This window comes from Drosophila virilis, chromosome 3 (genome assembly GCF_030788295.1).
Source record: "Drosophila virilis strain 15010-1051.87 chromosome 3, Dvir_AGI_RSII-ME, whole genome shotgun sequence".
In the NCBI taxonomy this organism is placed as follows: Eukaryota; Metazoa; Arthropoda; class Insecta; order Diptera; family Drosophilidae; genus Drosophila; species Drosophila virilis.
The window spans coordinates 4268118-4289785 of record NC_091545.1 but is presented as its reverse complement, the minus strand read 5'-3'; the positions used below and the strand labels follow the sequence as shown (position 1 = coordinate 4289785).

General features: G+C 40.6%; 1 protein-coding gene across 7 annotated transcripts in view; it reads left to right on the top strand.

Annotated features, from left to right (window-relative positions):
- Positions 1–21668, top strand: part of Dscam4 (Down syndrome cell adhesion molecule 4) — a 53402-nt gene that overhangs the window by 11649 nt on the left and 20085 nt on the right. For all 7 annotated transcript variants that reach the window (XM_032434456.2, XM_032434459.2, XM_070207776.1 and 4 more), the window contains exons 3-8: positions 7694–7830; positions 8038–8159; positions 8232–8290; positions 13407–13483; positions 13629–13818; positions 17988–18153. In XM_032434456.2, coding sequence (XP_032290347.1) covers positions 7694–7830; positions 8038–8159; positions 8232–8290; positions 13407–13483; positions 13629–13818; positions 17988–18153 — 751 coding nt within the window. The remainder of the gene's footprint in view (positions 1–7693; positions 7831–8037; positions 8160–8231; positions 8291–13406; positions 13484–13628; positions 13819–17987; positions 18154–21668) is intronic.

Below are 21668 nucleotides of genomic sequence, written 5' to 3'. Positions count from 1 at the left end.
CAGTTTTATACCCTATACCCATCGAAGTTGAGTAAAATGAGTATTATGCAGTTGTAACTCGGACTTGGCCTATTGATTAGAAATGTAACTCATGAAGTTCTCAATATTGATAAATATCTATCTATTTTCATATCTCTTAGCTTAAGAGACGTCGTATGTCCATCTATCGCCTTAAAATATAAAAAGCAACTCGTCATATTTAAGTTTCGATATATATCGATTTTTTCGAAGCTCTTACATAAGAAGGCTCTCTGTCCAGAGAGACCTTCACGTTACCAACATCGATAAATATCGATTTTCAGCCTAAGGCACTTGATATTTTGAAGTAGACAGTACCTTTTAGTCTGTCATTCTGGTTTCTTCCATGTTTTTCAATTTGCGTTTGACTGATCCCTGAGCTTTGACTGGCGCCTGGCTGTATGCAACACTTTTTGTGTGTGCGCCTGGCTAAAAATAATTAAGCTGCGTATCCAGTTTTTCTTTTTTTTTGTTTATGCGGTTGCTTTTGATTGTTGCTGCTGTTGTTGTGGTTGTTGCTGCTGCTGCTAGTGTCGCTTCTTTGGCTTGTCTTTTGTGCGCTGTCGCCTGCAACATTGCCACAGCCACTTTGTCCACTTGGCTAACAAGCCGGAGCGGGCCACGTCTGATATCTAGCCTGGCATTTCGTGCTTTTTTTTTCCAAAAAGCCAAAGTTATCAGCAAAAGATCAACTACAGCGTATGCCTGCCCAGCAATGCCTCCTGGCAGCCGCAGGCTCTTTGTTTTTTTTTTTTTTTCTTCTTTCCTTTTCACTTTGCCAAAGCCAAAAGGCTGCGGGCGGCTGTTGCTGCTGCTGTTGCTGCTGGTCTCTGACTGTGACAGTCTAGGCCTTTCTTCTTGTTGCTGATGATGAGGCTGATTATGCGCTGCATGTTGTCGCTGCCTTGGACAATGCTGGCAGAGCTTGCCACAAAAGCTGCCTGTTTACTTGGCTTTGCCATTGCTGCTCGCTTTTTGTTTCATAAAATGGCAGCCCAGTCGAGGCACACAGGCTGGCTGCATAATCTTGGCCGCCGCCCGTTGCGCCTGCGACAAACTGCCACACACACACACACAACGACTGGCCCTCAGCTTGCCACAGTGCAACGTGACATTCGAGGTCATTCACATTTCGAGGGCGTGTTGTTGAACTTGGTGTGCGTGTGTGTGGGTGTATGTTGCAACGCTTGCAACTTGCTGCGCCTTCAAGAGCGTGTGGTGAAGGGGACGGGCGTGTTGCATATTCGGTTGCTAAATGCCATGATACATTAGACAATGAACAGCTCTAATTATGTCTTGCGTCTGCTCAAAAACTGCAATTAACATTTGAGCCCAGTTGCTGCTGTTGTTGTTGCTGCTGTTGCTGCTGTTGTTGCTGCTGCTGCTGCTGCTGCATTGTGCCCTGAAGTGTTGGTGCACGCCGGCAGCAGAAAGTTGTATGAGTTTGCTTGTAAACGACGCCGTCGCAACGAGTTGCCGCGAGGCAACTTGCAAAACTTTTGTGATTGTTGTTGTTGTTGCTGCTGCTGCAGTTGTTGTTGCTGCTGCTGCTGCTGTTGACTTCATTTCTTTGAAGACAGACAAAAGTGAAACGTGTGCTTTTCAATAATTCAGTTTTATGGCACAAAACTCGACACAACTCAACGTGACGTGCGCTTTTGTCTGCAGTTGCCGTTGTGACTTTTAAAGTTGGCGCTCATTAACGTTGCAGCAGCAACAGCGACAACAGCAGCAGCAACAACAGTTGCAACAACAACAGCAACGTCTGCAACATTAATTGAAATGCTTTTCACTTTTAGTAGTTCGCAATTTAATTGCATACTTTTGTGCGCACAGCAACCGCAAAGTAGCAACAGCAACAGCAACAACAACGTGCAACATCAGCAACTGGCAACAGCAACGTACGGCAGCAACATGTGCAGCCGCAGTAGCGGCAACAACAGCTGCGTGCAGTCAATAACAAAATTCAAATGTAGCATTCAAATGTATTAGTTCAATCGTTCAACCAAAATGCAGGCTACGCGCATACCCTGCAAACAGGCAAAGCAAGGAGTATGCTGCACTTTAGAGAAAATCAAGTAAAATGCAATGTCCAGGTGCAACTCATGCGAAACTGAACTTTGAATATTTAATCGGACAACAAAAACCTGTCGAATACCCTGTAATTAAGTAACAAACTAGCTCTTGATCCTGATTTTCTTAGCGCATCTCCAATGTTTCGACAAGACCTTCTTTAATCTTTATTCTTTTTCTAGCTGACTTCTTATTTAACATATTCAAGGAAATTCGCAAAAGAACATTTGAAATACCCTGTAAATATAAACATATAACTCCTTAGCTTAGAGCTACATATTTAACAAGCAGCAGCAAACTGCTGTTGACAAAAGCAGCTCAGCAAGAAAATCAACATATTGTACCCTGTTATTTCAGAAAAAAAATGTGGAGTTTAGTTTTTGAAGCATGCTTCCAATTAAGCGCTATAAATCAGTCTACAGTCCGTTAATTTTCTAGATTAGTACAGGGTAACTGCTAGTCGTTCAGCAATTCAGTTGTTTTCTTAGGGTATAGTTTGCCTGTTGTTGGCTGCGTCGAAGCGGCAACAGCTGAATAAGTCAAGGGGCTGGCAGCGCTGTGCGTGATATGACCTAAGCAAATACACTTTGCACACACACACACATACAAACACACACACACACGCATGGATATATATACAAATACCGTTACGCTCTGCTGCGTCGAGACAGAGACATGGGGCTGGGGTTTAGGCAGCTCGGAACGCTCGGCTGAAGCAGACGCCTCGCATTAGTCGAGGCTTTTAAGCAGAAAAATGCGTGCACTTGAACTGAGAGCAGGCCAAGAAGAGAGCAGGAGGGGGCGAGGTGGCGTTGACTGTGTCTGAACCTAGGGCAGGGGGGAGGGGTCGCTTAGCTGCTAAGGAGCTTCCTTTAAATGTTAGGCGCTGCCAACTTTTTTTTTTGGCTGAATAGGTAGGTCGGATGGAGGGGGCGTGGCAGTGCCTCAATCAAATGGCAACGTTGCGCCGTCGAATGCTGTTCATATATTTGTCAAGCCATTTCCCCTGCGTGCCCGGCCCCCTCCCTTCCTCTGACCACGCCTTTTTGCCTTTTATATTGGGCCCCTTGACAGCAGACAAAAGCCTTGGGAACATCTTTCACTCACGTACCTTATGCAAATCAGCTTTAACGTGTGTTGCTTCTTCTTCATTCCGTTTTCTCTTTCTCTCTGCTTCCTCATCATTTTCCACTGATGCTGCTTCTTCTTCTTGCTGTTTCTTTTACTTTTCGACTCTCGAAATTGCGTTTTCATTTAAATGGCGCACGGAAAAACTTTGACGCTGCGAACTTGTCGCTGGTTTTTATTACTCTTCGAGCTTAAGATTATGGAGGGGCGTTTACAGGGGTTGGTGGGTACAGGGGGAGGGGAGGTGGATTTGGACTTTTAAGCGTTTTTGATTTAGTTGCGCTTTGAAGCTGACGCTCGTCATTATTTACAGTTTTTCATGACTTCATGGAAATTAAAGACATGCCCGCTGGACTTTTATTTTACATACTCGTAGCGGGTGTTACAGCTGTGGAGTAAAGTATGTAACGCATTTAAGAAAATACGATTATAGTTTTCTTAAATATTTATGAGATTTAAAGATATTTTTGGCTAAGTTGTAAGTTTTCATATATATGTATATCTTTTTGTACATACATGCATGCATGTTTGTTTTGTATATATAAAAACATGCCTGCATGCGTACATGTATGAATACATGTTGGGATACGTACATACAAACATACATATATACATATATACATACATGCATACATAAATACCTATATAAACATACATGCATACATACATACATACATACACACATACATACATAAATGCATATATATGAACATACATACACATAGATATACATGCATATCTGTATGCTTTCATGCATTTTTACATATATAAATATATGCATGCATGCATATATGTTAGTGTGCATATGTTAGATACACATGTTTGTATGCCTACATGCACACATATAAATACATATATTCAAACATGCATACATACATACATACATAAATACATACATACAAACCTACATTCGTACCTGCATACATCCATCTACATACATATCGACTTACCTGCTCCACCTCCTCCTGCGTCACCGACTCCTGCTCCTCCACCACAAGTTGTAGAATTTCGGCAAAGCCTACTTGAATTCTTGAGAATCGAGGAGTAGAGCACTTGGCAGAAATGCGTTTCATTTAAATGTGCAGCACTAATAAGCTTGGTCTGCGATTGGTATTGAAAACATATGTACGCGCACACATAAGTATATACATACACTAACACACACACGCCCATACACACACAATCACGTATACTTATATGCATACATACTTATATGCTTTAGTACAAAATGCTTGCAATTTATGAAAATATTAAAAACTTAAAGCCCATTAAATAATTTGTGAAAAATATATCACACATGTCCTTATCTTTATCTGCTTTATATATGTATATATATATATATATATATATATATATATATATAGGGTATTTCATCATTGGCACTCGAAGCAGAACTCTTATATGTCTTGTTTTCTGCCCTTTTTTTCACGGATTTTCTTCTTAATTACGCGACGACTTTTCTTTCAGAGAGCGTTGCCATTTATTATGGCTGCATTGCTGAATAGAAATCCAGTTGGACGGTGTGAGTGTGTGCGGGATAGGGTGTAGCTAGGGGTAGGGTGTAGCTGCTGAAAGCCCAAGTCTTGACTTCACCCGGGGTGCGGGGCTGGGCTGTGGCTGCTGCTCATTTGCATTTTGTGTGCGCTGTGATGGCTGTTGTCCCGCTGCTGCTTCTTACTCCATTGATGTGATTGCTTCTGCTTCTTCTTCGTCATTTCTTTTTCTTCCTCTTCAGCTGCTTGGCAGTCATTTCCGTCCAGCAATTTTAAATGAACCGTGATAATGATGCGCAGCCTGCCGCTGGCATTGCATAGAACATCGCGCACTTTTATAGCTGCCACCGACTCCCACCCTCTCCCCCCTCTCACTCTCTCTCTCGCTCTGTGCGCGTAATTGATTTTAGCTGCGTTTGGGGCATGGCAGCTCCTGCTGCTGCTTCTGCTTCTGCTGTCCTTTGGCCAGTTTGATTGACAACGCTGACAAATGGTGCGGCTTGTATTCAATTATGTGCAAAGTGGCAGCAACAAAGGCAGCTACGCGCACAAGGTGCAACACGAACGACACAAGCAAAACCTTATCGAGTTTATCAGACGGTCATTGTGTTGCGTTTATGCCGCATTCTCAGTGCCACACACACACACACACATGCCACATACAGCCAGATACAGTCAGCTACAGCTACATTACCATCATCATCAACTTCGCGCACACACACACACACATGCACGCATGTATATGGGGCATGTTTTCATGTCACATTTTGATAGCATCCGACGGCTGGCATTGTTGCGGCTGCCACCGCATCGCACGCTTTTGTTTGCCTCATAAATAACCTGGCATCACATTTAACCGAGCTTTTTGTGCGTCTCCAATTAGCTGACAGCTTTGTGTTAACTCTCACCCAGCCCCTCCCTAACTTTCCTTTCCCTTCCTTTCGTTTCCTTTTTGTATTTCACAATTTTCTCAGCTGACAAATTTAATTTTCATTAGACTGGGTCGCAAATCTCTGGTTGCAACATTTTCCACATCAACTTTGTTTGTGAATAGAAAATGGAAAAAAAAAACTTCATCTTAAGTGACTTAAAAACTAAAACTGGAAATTTAATGTGCTGGCCCGTTGTGGCATCAACTTGTGGCAAACACTTTTTACTTTTCACTAACATTTTTGCCATGCTCGGCGCATTTCCTTTGGGCATTGCAGTTGACAGCGTGCTCACACACACACACACACACACACACACACAGATACACACACAACCACACATACACACACACACGCACACTTAGATAACCACAACGAAAGTGGCACAAAGTTTGCAACACTTTCGGCTGGGTTGGGGTTTGGGTATTGGGGCATTTTTGCCTCTATGTGCCGATTCGGGCTATTCTATTCAGTTATCTTCTGGCCAATGCCTTTTTGACAAAACAATTTTTCATTTTATTGCTGCGGCTGAAAATTGCTAACAAATTTAGTGCTGCATAGTTTGCGGCTGCTGTCAAGAATACGCCACTTGACGTCTTATTCCCAGTCACCATTTCTATGCAATTTTACTAGGAATTTGAGAACAAAGCGTTTTTAGAAGCTTCTTATTATTAGCTTATATTTGAGCAGAAAATTCTTTACTTATTCAGCTGACAGCATCTTGCCGAGCTTTCATTTTTCGTCTTATTCCTAGTTACCATTTCTCTGCAATTTCTCTAAGAATTTAAGGAATTTATTATAATATTCCATTCTAATTAACTTCTCAATTTCGTTCCGAGTTTCCATTTCTCGTCTGATTGACAGTTCTCTGCAATTTCATTAAGAGTTTAAGCAGAACGCCCTGTAAGAAACTTAATATAATTAGCTTTGTTTTCAGCAGAACATTCTTCCTGTTCTTCTCTCTTCTTTGTACCATTCCGAGTTTCTATTTCTCCTTTTATATCCATTTCTATTTGGTAGTACCATTTCTATTTTGTGCAGTTCCCAGTATCCATTTCTTCTCTTACTATTTCGCTTCCAGAAAGTACATAGTCAAAGAACATGGGATTATATTTACTTCAAGTTCTTCAATAGCAAACTAATTGCATTTTGTACAAATAGATAATTTTGCCAAGAAATGAAATAAAATTTGAGCAAAATCATAACAGCAAATGGCGAAATTAAAGCGAAATAGTCTTGCAATCTCATAAATATCATTTTTCTGCTCTTGCCTAACGCAAAAAACTTGTGTAGTATATTTTTTTATTATTATGTTTTAAAAATAAATAAATTATTCATGCAGCTGGATGGCAAAAAAATATATATGTTATCTACACGAGTTGCTGTGTGGCACAAAAACGGGTCAGTGCACTGTGAGGCAACGCCTCAAGTTGTCAGGCAGCCGCAATGCAAATATAGCTTGACATGCACACACACACACACAAATACACACTCACACACACACACAAGTCACGCCCACACGGCCACACGGCTGGGATGGCTGCCTTGACTACCAAGTGAATAATAAATAAGGCATAAAAGCCGCATCAAAAGCGCCTTTAAAATACGGCCAAAAATTATGCAATGCCTGGCCAGCGGCTGCGTCACAGCAATTAGGAAGGACTCGGCGGAGACGCCCACCAAGCCACACCCACAAAAAAAAAATAAGTAAAATATAAAAAAAAAAAATAATAAAGCCACGAAGCGTTGGCCACAGGTAAAAAGCAATTGTCTTTTCGCTTTGTGCGTGCCTTTGTTGTGGTCCATGAGAGATGCTCATTAAAATTTAGGCCAAGCCGCCGGGCAACGGCAGCCGCAAAAACAACAACAACAACAACAACAACAAGGACTGCCTCACTTAATTTTGGCCAAAAAAAGTTTGTGGCTTAAATGAAATTGAAATTAACTTTGGCCGCTCGTGCATTACACGACAGCAACCGCGGGATCTTAATCTATATAGCTCTCTCTCTTTTCTTACTCTCTCTCACTCTCACTCTCTCTCTTTCTCTGCAGCTGAGACGAGCTACATAGTTAATGGCTTGGATCTGCAGGGACCGATATTTCTGCACGAGCCGCCGCATCGCGTTGAGTTCTCCAACAATTCCGGCGGTCTGATAGAATGTTCCGGCCATGGCAGCCCACCGCCCGAGGTTTGTATACCATACATATATATATATATATATATTTCATATATTCCCTAAAATGGGTGTGGTCGGCCTTCTTTCTGCACTTTGTTTTCGCCTGCTTAATTATGCATGCCACTTTTAGTCTGCCGCTCATTTCCAAGTTAATTGACTGCCCGCAAAACAGAAAGCGAAAAAAAAACTAATACGCCCTCTCTCCCTCTCTCTCTGTAGGTGGAATGGACGCCCATACCGCCGCAGCAGGACATGGTATTTCAGTTGTCCAATGGCAGCATGATGTTCTATCCATTTACAGCCGAAAAATATCGACACGAGGTCCACGCTACGGTCTACAGGTGAGCGCCTGCTGCACCCGGCGTATGCGTAATATTTTTTTTAAAAATATATTTCTTGTATATTTTCCACAGATGCAAGCTGCGCAATCTGGTCGGCACGGTGCTCAGCCGGGAGGTGCACGTGCGCGGCGGTAAGTTCAAGTGGATTTAATAAAAATTTTTGCGTAATTAATTTAAGCGTAATTTTTATGGCCGCGTGCGGCAGTTGATTTTGCGCTAACTCAGCTTGTCGTTGGCTAGCAAAAACTTTCGGCTTAATTGCAAAGTTTTCGAAACGCAGCGCCTAAAAGCAGGCAACGCAAGTTTTAATTACTACTGCCAAAATGTTGACTGCCGGAACGAAGCGAACCGGGACATGGGGGGCAAGGCTGTGGCGGATAAGATCCACAACTCGTCGCTAATTTGGCGCCCAAGCGCGAGAATTGACTTTGGCGGTCGGTTGGTTGCCCTAACCACGCTAGAAGTTTTATTACTAGGCAACCAAATTGGTGCCGACAACACAGAACTGTTGTCACAGTTCCAGAGGTCCGCTTCTGCAGAATTTCAAATGAGTTAGTCTGATAGAATGAGCAAAAATACGTTCTGTTGGATTGCCATCACAAACAGAGCACTTTTAATCGAAGCATGAAAGACTGTACCTAGTTTCTTGTGAATCGCCTAGAGGGGCATAAGATAAATGTAGCCTTTTAAATATAGAGGTAACAGGGGAGCCCATTAAATTGAAAAATTTAGCTAAATTAATTAAATAGCTAAAAGAAACTTGTTAACACAACAGACCTAAATTATTATGAATCGCAGAGAAAGGTATTTGATAAGTATAGTTTCTTAAATATAAATAGAACAGAAGAATACATTAAACTGAAAGATTGAGCAGAATTGTTAACTTAACACTTTCAATCGAAGCATAAAAGCCTTTACTTAAAAAATAATGAGAATCAAATAGAAGGGCATTTTATGGAAAATCTATAGGTTACTTATAAATGCAGGGCATATGCACATACGCATGCATGCACATAAGTCTTACGTCTATTTATCGCTCAGCCCATGAAATACATATTAAAATGTTTATAATGTACAAAATTTTAAAGTGATTTCTTCGCGACCTCAACTTTTTGCAAAGTGCACAGCACGTCCTCAAACAGTTTTAGCATAGAATTCAAGACAGATCGAAGGAAACGAAAATAGTTTCAGGGACGAGTTTTTCCGAGTGGAAACATAATTTAGCCATGATTTATATGGTCAACTCAAACTGCATTTGGCCAACTGCAGAGCACGTTTTCAAAACTAAAGTTTAACAATATTCAAATATAAATTGACAGGTTAAAGACGTACCTAAAAAAAAGTTTAATAGTATTCAAAATAAAATTTGACAGGACTTTTTATTTCTGGTGTTTTTCAGCATAAAAAAGTATATAAATTAACTTTTGAGACAGCGCACAGCACAATTTTTTCGATTGTTGAATTTTCAATAAATACTAAACAACTTTTCAGCTCTTAACTTTTGCAACCCTTCAAGCGCACCAAAACTTCGTCCTGATTTTTTTTTTGTTTTTTTTTTTGTTAGCCAGTTTCAACTAGAAAAGTTTGTCATTCATTTGGCACTTTGCGAGGGACTTTAATAAAGTGCATTAATGAGCAGCCTTTGGGCTGAGCAGTCGAAATGTCGAAAAGTTGCCACGGCCAATCACTTTGATTGGCATCGCATGTCGCATAGATTTTACGGCTCATTGGGCAGCCAACTACAGTGAATGCTGGCAGACAAAAACAACAATTAGCACTGGCCATAAAAGCCTTGAATGCCATATAAAATGCCCAGTTGCGTAGATAAAACTCTCAAAGGAATTGCTCAGGACTCTTGGCTTTTGGGCTGCGGCTGTGGCTGTTGCTCCGTTTAATTAACAGACTCTCGCACACACAAAAACCGTGCAGAAAGAAAACAGTTGAAAGCGAAAACAAACAGAGAAGTCGCCACCGCAAAGATCTTAGATATGGAAGGGTGCACCCGTGACCCCCTCATACACACACTCACACACTCATATAGATACGCCGGTCTGGCTAAATGCAAAGTTTCCACACATCCGGCGGTCATTTTTCACCAACTCAACAAAATGTTACGTATACGCCATGTCGCTGGCTTATTATACCCTGTAGCCATTTAGAAAGTGTGAGAAAGGGGTATGTTCAAGTTGTGTTAATGTCATAAAAAGAGTCTGAGCTTGAATTAAGGTCAAAAACCTTTCATCAATATACTTTTTTTTAAGATTAATATCATCTGCTTATTTCAATTCTTATGAGAGATCAGCTCAAATTATAATGTAAGCTGCTTACAGGGTATATGCTAGTCGTGCATGCACAACAAGAGCCACTTATTTTTTTTTTTATTTGCGGTCGCTTTGCTTGTTTTTCCCTCTATGCGTGTGTGTGTGTATGTTTGTGTTTGTGTGTGGAAAATGGTTGTATTTGTCTTTGTTTTTTTTTTTTTTTTTTTAAGTTCTCGACCAATTTCTAGACGAGTGGCCGCAACGCTTTACGCTTGAACAATTTGACAGCGCGTAGATTTGGCGCAAAACGTTTTGCCTAATTTGCAAAAGTTGCCAAGGGATGTCGCCCTGAGCAAACCCGCCAGCCCCCAAACCCCCCTCGGCCTGACCAACGTCAGCTTCTAATTTCTCAGCTAATGTGTGTGCGGAGTTGACTTTTGTATGTTTTGGGCGCCTTGGCGTCTTTTGGATTTTATTTAATTGCCGGCGCTTAGTTCGCAGCGTGCGTATCCTTGAGGTCCTTTTGGCATAAGTGCGCGTAATTAGCGCAAAAGAGGCAACAACAAGAAGATGGGGAGGAACGACAAGGAAGCTTGACAAATTCAGCATACAATACAAAAAGTCGGAACTTTTGGTTCTGTCAGGCCAAGGACATGCCGCATGCAGCATGAATGATGCCACAAAGTTGCAAGTTCCCTGGCACTTTTGCATTTGTGCAACACACACGCATACACACATGCACTGCTACATTGTCTCTTCCTGTCCCGCTCCCTCTCCCTCATCTCTGTCTGTGCTATCAAAGTTTTTGATTGAGCTACAAAGTTGCCCTGGTTCCTGGCTCTCCCACCTGCCCTTATCGTTCGTCTGGCTGCTTGTGTATGAAACCTGCGTAATTTGTTCGTAATTAGTTGAATGCACATCGTTGAGCATGCTGCAACTACTCCTCACCCCCCCCCCCCCCCCCTGCTCAGCCGCCACCCACCACCCTCCACCCGCCTATTGTATATGCAGCGCGCTTGGCTAGGCCATAATTTAATAGTTCGCCTCGGCACAATAGCTGCAAATCAGCCAAAGACTGGCGCAACCCAAAAGCATCTTTCCGCCGGCGCACATCATAAACATAAATTTGTGCAACAAAAAGTTTGCCACACAAACACGCACAGATACACACACACAGATAGACTCGCACAAAACAATGCGGAAATGAATTTCCGCCTAGAATCCGAGTGCAGCCTGCCACTACCCCGCTCTCTCTCTCTATGTCTTTCTCTCACCATCCACCCTCCCCCCTTTGGTTACTTTGTGTGACGTCTATAAACTTAGCTTTCATGCTTACGGCTCCTGCCCAGCTGTCCTGTTCCTGTCCTTCCATGCAACACAATGTTGCCGCATGCAACTTGAAAGCTAGAAAATAAATATAAAAAAAAAAACTTTGCTTAAAATGCCAAACTATGCAGCAAAAAAAATGCAACAACAAAAAATTGCCAAAACGAGAAAAATAAAACTCAAGCCGAAACGGCTCGAGCCCCGCCCGGCTGCCGGCCGTTCTGTTTTGATCCTGTTTGGTTGCTGGCCCGTCCCGGCAGCAATACAAATAATGAAGATAAAGAGAAAAAATATATAGCAAAATAAAGAATAAAGAAAAAAAGAAAAGAGAAAACAAAATTTCACTAAACTCCACTGAAAACAGCAGCCGCGCTGGTCAGAGGAATTATAATAAAATGTTGTCACAAACTTTTCCAGCTTGTTGTTGTTCTTGTTGTTGCAGCATAGAAAAACGTACAAAAATCGCAGAAAAAAAAAGGAAATACACAATAAACTCCCAAATAATAACAACAACTTTTCAAATTAAACTTTATCCAATTTTAGCATATTAAAGTTGTGCAAACAAAAACCAATTCGTGAGCGGCATTTAAAAGAGTTTCAACACAAACACACACACACACACACACATACACACTCGTATTTATACAGTTAGTTTTTAGGCTCTGCTGTAAGAAGCTTAAACTCCAAATATTTTTTCAAGTGAGGCGTGCCGAAAATTGCCTTTGTCCATCTTAATTAATTTACAAATGCCAACAGCAGGCTTTAAAAGCGAGTAGGGGTGTCTGGGAGAGAGGGGGCGAGGGTGTTGAATGCGGTTGACAGTGCTAGGCGCTCGTGGTAAGCATGTGACAACAGCTGCACAGTGGTACAGAACAACTCAATAAATTGTCGCCCAATAAATAAACAAAGTAAATATTTGGCTCAACAAATTCCTTAAATATTTAAAATACCAAAGAATTCCTGCCAGCGAAAGAAAAAAGTCATAAGAAATATATTTTAAACATAGAATAATTAATTTTTTCAAATAGGCTTTTAAAATTCATTAAATTCAAAAAACCCAACAATTTTCTTGTGTATCAAAAAATATTTTTGACTTCAACAAAAGAGTTAGAAAATTCTTAAATATTTTCCAACAATTTGAACAAACTTGTGCCACTGTGCAGCGAGCAGTCGTTGCTTTAGAATCCTTGTCATTCTTAATTTTGGGCTTTGCGCAGGCAAAAAAAAATCTTCAACTCAAATTGGCGCTACCAATTTTTAATGTTGCTGTCGACAGCCCTGACAAACGGTCACACTTTTGCCAAGTGTCACAATGTCCTGGACATGATTTGTGTGTATGCATGTGTGTGTGTGTGTGTGTGTGTGTGTGTGTGTGTGCGTGGGCTAACAAGGAACTTCGATATGGTGTGTGTTGGCGGCGCCTGTTTAATGTGTGACATATTTTGGCTGTCAGGCAACGGCGAGCGAACCTTTTTGGGGCCAGAGCCCTTTTTTATGAGCAGCAGCAACAATAAAAATTAAACAAAAAGGATTTGGGCTTTTATGAAAACGGTAACATAATTGTTAGCCCTTACGTTTTATGCGGACGACAGCTGCGCAATATATAAAAAAATATATAATTTGATAGCTAACACAAAATATTGCTGGCCATTTGTTACAGTTGTCAACCAGAAGTACACGGTGCAGGTGCACGACGAATACGTGATGACGGGCAACACGGCGGTGCTGAAATGTCAGGTAAGCCAAGCAGGTGCAGCAGGCAACAGGATCTCTGGCAGCCAGCCACAAAATGCAGTTTAACACGCAAATTAAATTTAACTCGAGCTGATCAAATTTGCTTAACTTACATCAAACCCTTTCCATGTATTCCTTCAACTGGCAGGTGCCCAGCTACATGTCGGAATTTGTAATGGTCACCGCCTGGGTGCAGGATACGGGCATGCATCTGTATCCAAACACGGACATTGGCGGCAAGTACACGGTCCTATCCAATGGCGAATTGTACATAAATAATGCGGGACCCAATGATGCGTACAAAAGCTACACATGCCGCACTGTAAATAGACTGACAGGTACGTGATAATCACATTTCCAGCTTAATCGTCCAGTCAGCAATGCTTCACTGCATCCTGCCCCGCATGCCACACAAATCCCAGCCCTTCACCCTCTTCTGCTGCCGCCGCTCCGGCATCAGCTGGTGGCAAGCTCTGTTGCCACATAATTAAGTTGAATTAATTAGCAGCTTGGGGCATGGCTTGTGAAAGATATACCCGGCTTATAACTGGGGACAATATTAAAATTGAATGCCATCTAGTTGGAATTTTGTGAAATTGCTTTTCATCATCAGCTTTTTGTGATGCAGCCAAAAGACAATTTTTGCCCTACTCTCAAGTAGGTTAAACATCAAATTTTGGTTCCATCATTTATGGCTAAGCAAAGAAATTGAAATTAAGATTTTCTTTTTGTATACGCTTTGGGCTAGGCAGAAAAACAGCTTATGCTCCAAAAGCTGGCACTAAGTTCACCTTATTGAATCATTTAGACTAGATAAGATTAGACTGCAGTTTTTTTTTTTTTCAAAAAAACTAAGCTAATCTGCCTAATGTTTCGTTCTATATTATTTATGGCAAGTGATTTCGCGAAAAGAAAAACAAATAAAAAGTGAAAAAGACTTTGGAAAACGATTGTAAAAAGTTGTTTGGCTTTTTTTCTGCAAATTTATAAGACATATTTTAAACATTCCAATTTGAGATTTTACGAATTAATTACATTAGATGTGGCTTATAAAATAGTGTATAAAGATCAAGTATCTTTCATTTAATAGCTATTATACCAACCAGAAGGTCCAGGGTATACCTAGTCGGACACGCCCTACTAAAGCACTTCAGCTTGACTTTTTTATTTGTCATAGCAATAAGTTCTTCATTATTTAAGTATTGTCCTATAATGGGTAAGGCACAAAAGAAGTCATCTTAAAGCCCATATCATATATATACTTATATATTGTTAATCAATAAAAAGTCTATATAATTTGTCTGTGTGTCTGTTTCCGTCCTATGCAAGGCTAATCCCTCCGTGTCTTGTATGTTTTTTGTATCTTTACTGTTTTTTGCAATATCTTGACCAGGCTCAGCAATTACAAGCTTGACCATACGCCGCGCACATCTGGAAAGCTCTTAGCCAAGTTATTTAGTTTACGGCTTGCCTAAGATAGTCGCTAGTTCTTGTCAAAGTTTTGTCATAGTTTTAATGAACTTTAAGCTTTTGGCAATGCAAACGTTATAATTACTATAAACTTCTTAGTTATTTTTTAGTTATCATAAATTCTTTTTAAGCCCTGTTTTTAATATGTAAACTTGGCCGGAAAACTCCGTCAGTTTTAATTTGAAATGCGCAAAATTCCTTTGTGTATTACGCAGCGTTATCTTGTTTTACCATCAGGAACAGCAAATTATTTGTAAAACAATTTGTTGTTGTTTGTGTGTGTGTGTGTCTGTGAATATCTGAAGTTTATAGTTTATAGCTGTTGTCCAAGTCAATTTCAGTTTTGTTGTGCATAATTTATGATGTGTGACATTCAATCGCCGGCAAAGAAGGGCCAATGCGCCAGGGAGCTGCTGTCAGACCAAAGCCAACTGCAGACGCACACACAAAATTATATATAAAGAGAGAATGAGACAGAGAAGGTGGGCAAGAGAGGGTGAGAGAGAGAGAGAGATAGAGTTGTGGGAGATAGAGATGAATCGAATACGTGAAGAGATCTTTTTGTTGCGTGTATCTTGTGCTGTGCTTATTTGAAGTTTATTGTGTGTGAAAATACGCTTAAGCTGAATTTCTATTAGCCCTTTGTGCGCACATAACACATCATCAATCAATACGATAAAAGTTTATGCTCCCCACTTGCAATGTGTGTGTGTGTGTGTGCGTGCCTGGGCAAAGTTTATTCACAGTTCGCTGCAAGTTGAATTTGTTTTTTCCTTTAGAAAGCAGCTGACCCTTGGCTTATTCTCTTCAGATTTCTCAAGCACTTGTTGAAATTTAAAAAAGAAGTATATATGTATACACATTTAATTAATCAGCAATTGTTGTTGTGCGCTATTTGGCCTTACATTTTTGGGCAAAAACCGCAAAAGCCGCAACCGAAACCCAACCCAATTTCTGGCATTTCGAGTGTGCGGCGAGTGCGAGTGTGTGTGTGTGTGTGTGCCTTTGTGTAAGCCGCCGCATATTAATTACCAGTGCACTACACATAACCAAGGCTAAACAATGCCCATTCAAGTGACCAACACACTCACACACACAAGCGCACACACTCGCAGTCGGGCATTAAAAACTGCTTAGAGTGCACTCATTAAAAGTGTAACATGAAACAGTTCTGGCTGCTAGCCAGAGAGCTGGTCATAACTAATTCATTTAACAAACACACACACAGACAGACTCGCACACAAATACACACACACGCATACACACACAGGTATGCACATGAGCTACGCTTAATTTAAGCGCGGGCTTTACCTGGCGCGCACAAAAGTAGGCAACAGTTTTTGTCTCTCTCGGGCTGTGGGCTGTGGGCGTGTCTGTCTACGCTATGCTGGCAGCGCATAATTACAATTTAAACCAAAAATCCATTTATTTTGCACAATAACGGGCACAACAATGGCGGCTAACAATAATACGACTGCTAATGCACAATGGAGCAATGAGACAGGAGCGGAAAGGGGTCGAAGGGCTGTACCTGATGATGATGTTCGAGTAAAATTATAAATTAAATTGCGCAGCACCAACAGAGGCAGACAGAGCAAGAAAGAGAGACAGACAAAAGGTACGAACGAGAGAGGGAAAGAGCAAGAGCCTGCGTGCAAGGACAATGGACCGAACATTGGAAACAGATTTTGTTGGCCCAATGGCCCACTAAACGCGCTCCTGGATTAGTTGTCATATTGGATTAACACAAATAGAAACGAATGCGAGCACATGCTCTAAAGCAGCTGCCATTTAAGTCCATATATGCAGGTCGGGAAGGTCAAAGTGAGGGGGTGGGGGAGGGACATAAATAAATAATTAAATATCCCACATGAATCAAGGCTAACATAAATAAAACTTAAATACACCGCCAGAAATACTATGTTATGAAATAAAAACACAGTTGATCTTAAATGGTAAAACTCGTAAAAACTTTTCTTAATCAAATTCTACTTTTTGATCTATTTAATGAGTTTTTAGCAGGGTTGATTTTTCTACTGTCACAGTGTGACCAGCTGCGATTATATATTTCTAGTGGTAAATTTTACGCAAGCGAGCATAAATATGCATTTGCTAAGCCTAACCCCACAAACTTAAATATTCTGGATATGTGTATACTAAGCGAGAGGCGACATACTAAAATTGGTTTCTCCAGCTTTTTTAAGCTTAGAGATAAGCTCAATATACAAAAGGCGTTATCGGGTTTTATCGATTTCAGTAAAACAGAAAAATTATCGATTAGGCAAACAGAAACTTATTAGAGGAAACTATATAAAAACTTATAGCTAATAATCTGTAGCTTTTATACAAAAGTCCGAGATGCCTTCTTCTTCTCGATAAGCGTGCACAGAAAACATGATACGCTTCTTATACCTTTTTAGAGGGTATTATAATTTTGTGGATATTAAAATGAGTAATGCATAGAAGCAGACATCTTCAACCCCATAAAGTATATACTTATATTCTGGTTCAGCATCAACAGCCGAGTTGATATAGTCACGTCAATATGTCTGCCTGTCAATGTGCCTCTTAAAGTTGTCCGTTTTAAATAAAATTCCAGCATGATTTTTAACAAAAACCTTAAATTTATCACTGTACATTTCTATGGATTATCGTTAAAAAAAAAAAAAAAATATATATATATATATTCATATGACAGTCAACACCTTTTGCGAACTGAGCCTAAGGGCAGGGTATTATAATGCGCATGCATAATAAAGCAGGCAAAGTGTTTCCTGTTTCTGACTCCAGCTTCCGGTCGGGCCCTGCTGCTGACCTGCGTCGCGCATGCAATCAACTTGATTGCTTTTATTTACTTTTAATTAATTAAAAAATGTGTGTGTATGTATATATATTGCCATCAATTTGGCAAAGAATCCGTCGCGCAATTAAATCTAACCAAAAAGCGTGTCGCGCTGTCAGCTGCCACTTGCTCAAATTGGCGTGGCCATTGCCAGACATATGCTTAACTTTCTTTTGTTTCTTTTGGTCTCTGCAGGTGAAATACAAATTTCGACATATCCCGGCCGCATTATTGTAACCGAGCCCAAGGGCATGGTACAGCCACGCATTAACGTCGAGAAGCATTCGATGCGGCATGTCGTCCTTAATGGCCAAACAACGTTGCCGTGCATTGCTCAAGGACATCCGGTGCCGACATATCGGTGAGTAGCCAGCCAGCCATAAAAAAAAAAAAAAAAAAAACGAATAAGATTGTCAACCAAAGGGTCGTACCCACTGCATAATACGCTATCTTTTTAAGTTGTTTGATTTTGATTAACTGCAACAACATATGTAAAATCGAGATATTCAGGGATCAAACCCTCTAAAGCAAGCTGGCTGTCAAATTTGTAAATATATGTCAATCTTTTCGATATGCCACGCCCTTGCTAAACGTTAGAGGAGCTTATCCGTAACCTAGTCTAGTTAGTTAGACTATGGAACCTATAGATTTGCCCGATTTGCCATATGTATATAAAAACTTAAGACGAGCAGTATATACCTAAAACGAATATACTCCTGTGACTCTTTGAACATGTATTAAAACCCACACACTCACACACAGACAGATAGACACACACACAGACACCCCGTGGCAACCGCGAATATTTTTTTCTGTCATGTCACAGGTCACATCTGGCAAAAGGGTAAGAAGCAGGGGGCATCGCACACACACTTGCCGCGCATTTTATGACACAATGTGAAAATAAAATAAAGCAAAAAAATGTGCTCAGTAAAAAAAAAAAAAAAAGAAACGAAAAACATAATAAAAATGTCAGGCAAATTGTCAAATGTGAAAGCTCAACGAAAAATTCAGCAGGTTGTGTGAAAGTATGTTATGGATAGTTAAACAAGCAGCAGCAGATATTTAGCATTGGGACTTGCTGTGTCACGTTCACGCAGCAAAGATACAGAGATTGAACATATATCGAGCATATACAAATATATATAAATCCTACAAGTTTCAGAGAGGGATTTGGGCAACAAATTCGTGTGCTTCAGGTGGGTTATGTAAGATCCAGACATTTTGCCATAAAATTTAAGGCAGAAGTTAATATTTGAATACAGGTGAATATATAAAACGTTGTGGCAAAATATTTAAGACAGATGGACATGGCTATATTAACCTGGACGCTCATGTTGAACTAGAATATATATACTTGATGGAGTCGGAATAGTCACCCTCTAATATGATTCTCTAAGTGGAATCTCTATTAAGGAGCTTTAGCCAACCTGACTATAGCCTTAGAGGGCATTATACAAATATATATACACCTATATAGCTGTAGAGGGTATTCCAATGTTGTTGTGATGTCAGACATCTTTTTCTTGCTGTTCTCGTTTCGTTTTAGTTCGCATGCCAGCTATATCCCATTTATATTCAACACACCTTCAAGTCGCTTTTGACTTTAAGGATATTTTAACTGTTTGCGCAAAAGTCTAGTATATGATTTTATTATAACAATTTGACAGCTCAGTTGCACAGCTCAATTTATAACGTGTGCTCGCAGACAATATTCGAGCATATTCTGCGATTAAACGAGCTTCTTTCAGTTCACACACCTGCCCCTGCCGCCCCCAGCTGTCTAGCTTGACTTTTGACACGATACATCAAATATTGTTTATTGAGCCACTCGAAACTCTTGTCACAATCGCTGGCATTCATCTGGCAGGAGTCTTTGCAGCGTTATGGAGATTTCCCCGGGGCCAGTTCAAACAAATTTTGTTCCCACTTTTATTTTTGCTTCTGTTTCTTTTTTTTCTTGTTTTTTGCTGTGTGTCAAGCACGAATCAATCAAATGAGCAACGTTTATGGCCAAAATGGCAAATTGCTTGCTGAACGGCCCCGTTCAAGTTGAAGGACAGCTCGTCGAAGCTGTGCTGGCACAGGTAATCGCAGGACACAGGATACTTGCCACTTGCCACTCGTCCACTTGCCACTTGGCTCATCATCATGGCAAATGCTCGAGTGCTAAAACATGCATTGCTTTTTATGGTGGCCACCAGGACGCAATGTAACAGGATAATGGGTCATTGTAGCTGCTTGGTGCTGGCCTTCGTAGTGCATGCATAAAGGATGCGCCAGGATACGCCACGTTATGCGCTGTTGCCGCTGCCATGGCATATAAAATACCAAAATACCCTATCAGAGGGTATTCTAATTCTAGACTTACCTGACTGACTATGTAACATTTATCTGAGACTGATCAAGAGACTGATTGTAAATATAGTCCTGATTGATATAAAAGGACCTCAGCAGTCCCTTAATTTCCTAAAGTTATTCGACTAAACTAAGCACAGATATTCTTAAAGAACTCACATCAACAGATTAATTTTTTAGCTGCAAACATTATATAAATGTAAGCGGATCGAACTACCATATCCTATAGCTATATATACCCTATCGTTTGAAGAATTTATTTGCTTTTTAGGCGTCTGATATCTAAAAGAAGAATCTATACTTGATATTCTAGCCCGCACTTTGTATATGAATTTATTCACGGCTTGAAATATTTTCAGTTTTGGAGCTTGCAGTTCCGATATGTAAATATATCTTATAAAGACGTCAATCGGTCGGAATTGAGATTGTGGCATATGGAAATATTTCTAACTATATGTTTGTTAGGGCATAAATAATTCGGTATGTCGAAAATATGGCTGCTTTCTCGTTTTGTTTGCTATTTGATGTCGCCTGCTGAGCGACGACCAAGACCAAGACGACCACAGCAACAACAACAGCAATAACAACAACAACAACACAAGCGACAACAACAGCAATTGGTAGCCAGCGAGGCGACAACTTTTGTTCTGTGCTCTGCGCTCTGCTGCTGCCGTTGCAGCTGCATTGTTTCGTTGCAAGGTCCGTATCCTGCCTGGTTGTCCCGCGGTGCTGCTTCTCGCCGCTGCTCATAAATGTTTAAATATTTGCCATGTTGCATGACGCGGTTGCGGTTCGCGTCGTCTTCGGTTGGCATAGAAATATTCTGGGAAATCAGTTTTTATTGCATAGTTTTTGGCGCCCGCGCACCTTTTGTTCCTGTTGCCTGGCTTATATGTATATATATTTCGATTATATTGCAGCATCTGGCCAAGTTGCTTGACGCATTTCACCCATGATTTTAATTAAGACAAAATGCCCAGGCATTCGCATATGCAACCTGCAATTTGCAATTTGCAACGTGCCACGCGCCGCGCCGCACATACCATAAGATGCGATGCGCACTCAAGTGCAATTAAAGCCAAATTAAAATCAATAACTTGATTAAAAATGCAACAGAATTCGTATTGCTGTATTTTGGGGGCGTGGCAGGGGCCAGGGTTCAGGCGTCCTTGCAGCATCAAACAGATTATGGCACGCGCTTGCGAAATGCATTTCGCTGTTGTTGATTTTCGCAATTGATATTTTTACAGCATTCAAATTAAAAATAATAAAGAAAAATATGAAAATCGAATGCATATTCCACAACGTACATAACGAAGTGGAAATGCTCTTTAATTGGAAAATTTTCGAAACACTTGTTAATTTGCATACATATTAATGAGAAGGAGAGAGAGATAGAAATAGAGTAAGACAGAAGGAGAGACCGAGAAAGATAGAGAATATTTTTCTTAATGATTTCAATGAGCTTTGCGATAAATTTTGAATAAAATAAGCTTATAATTAGTCATATAAAAATAA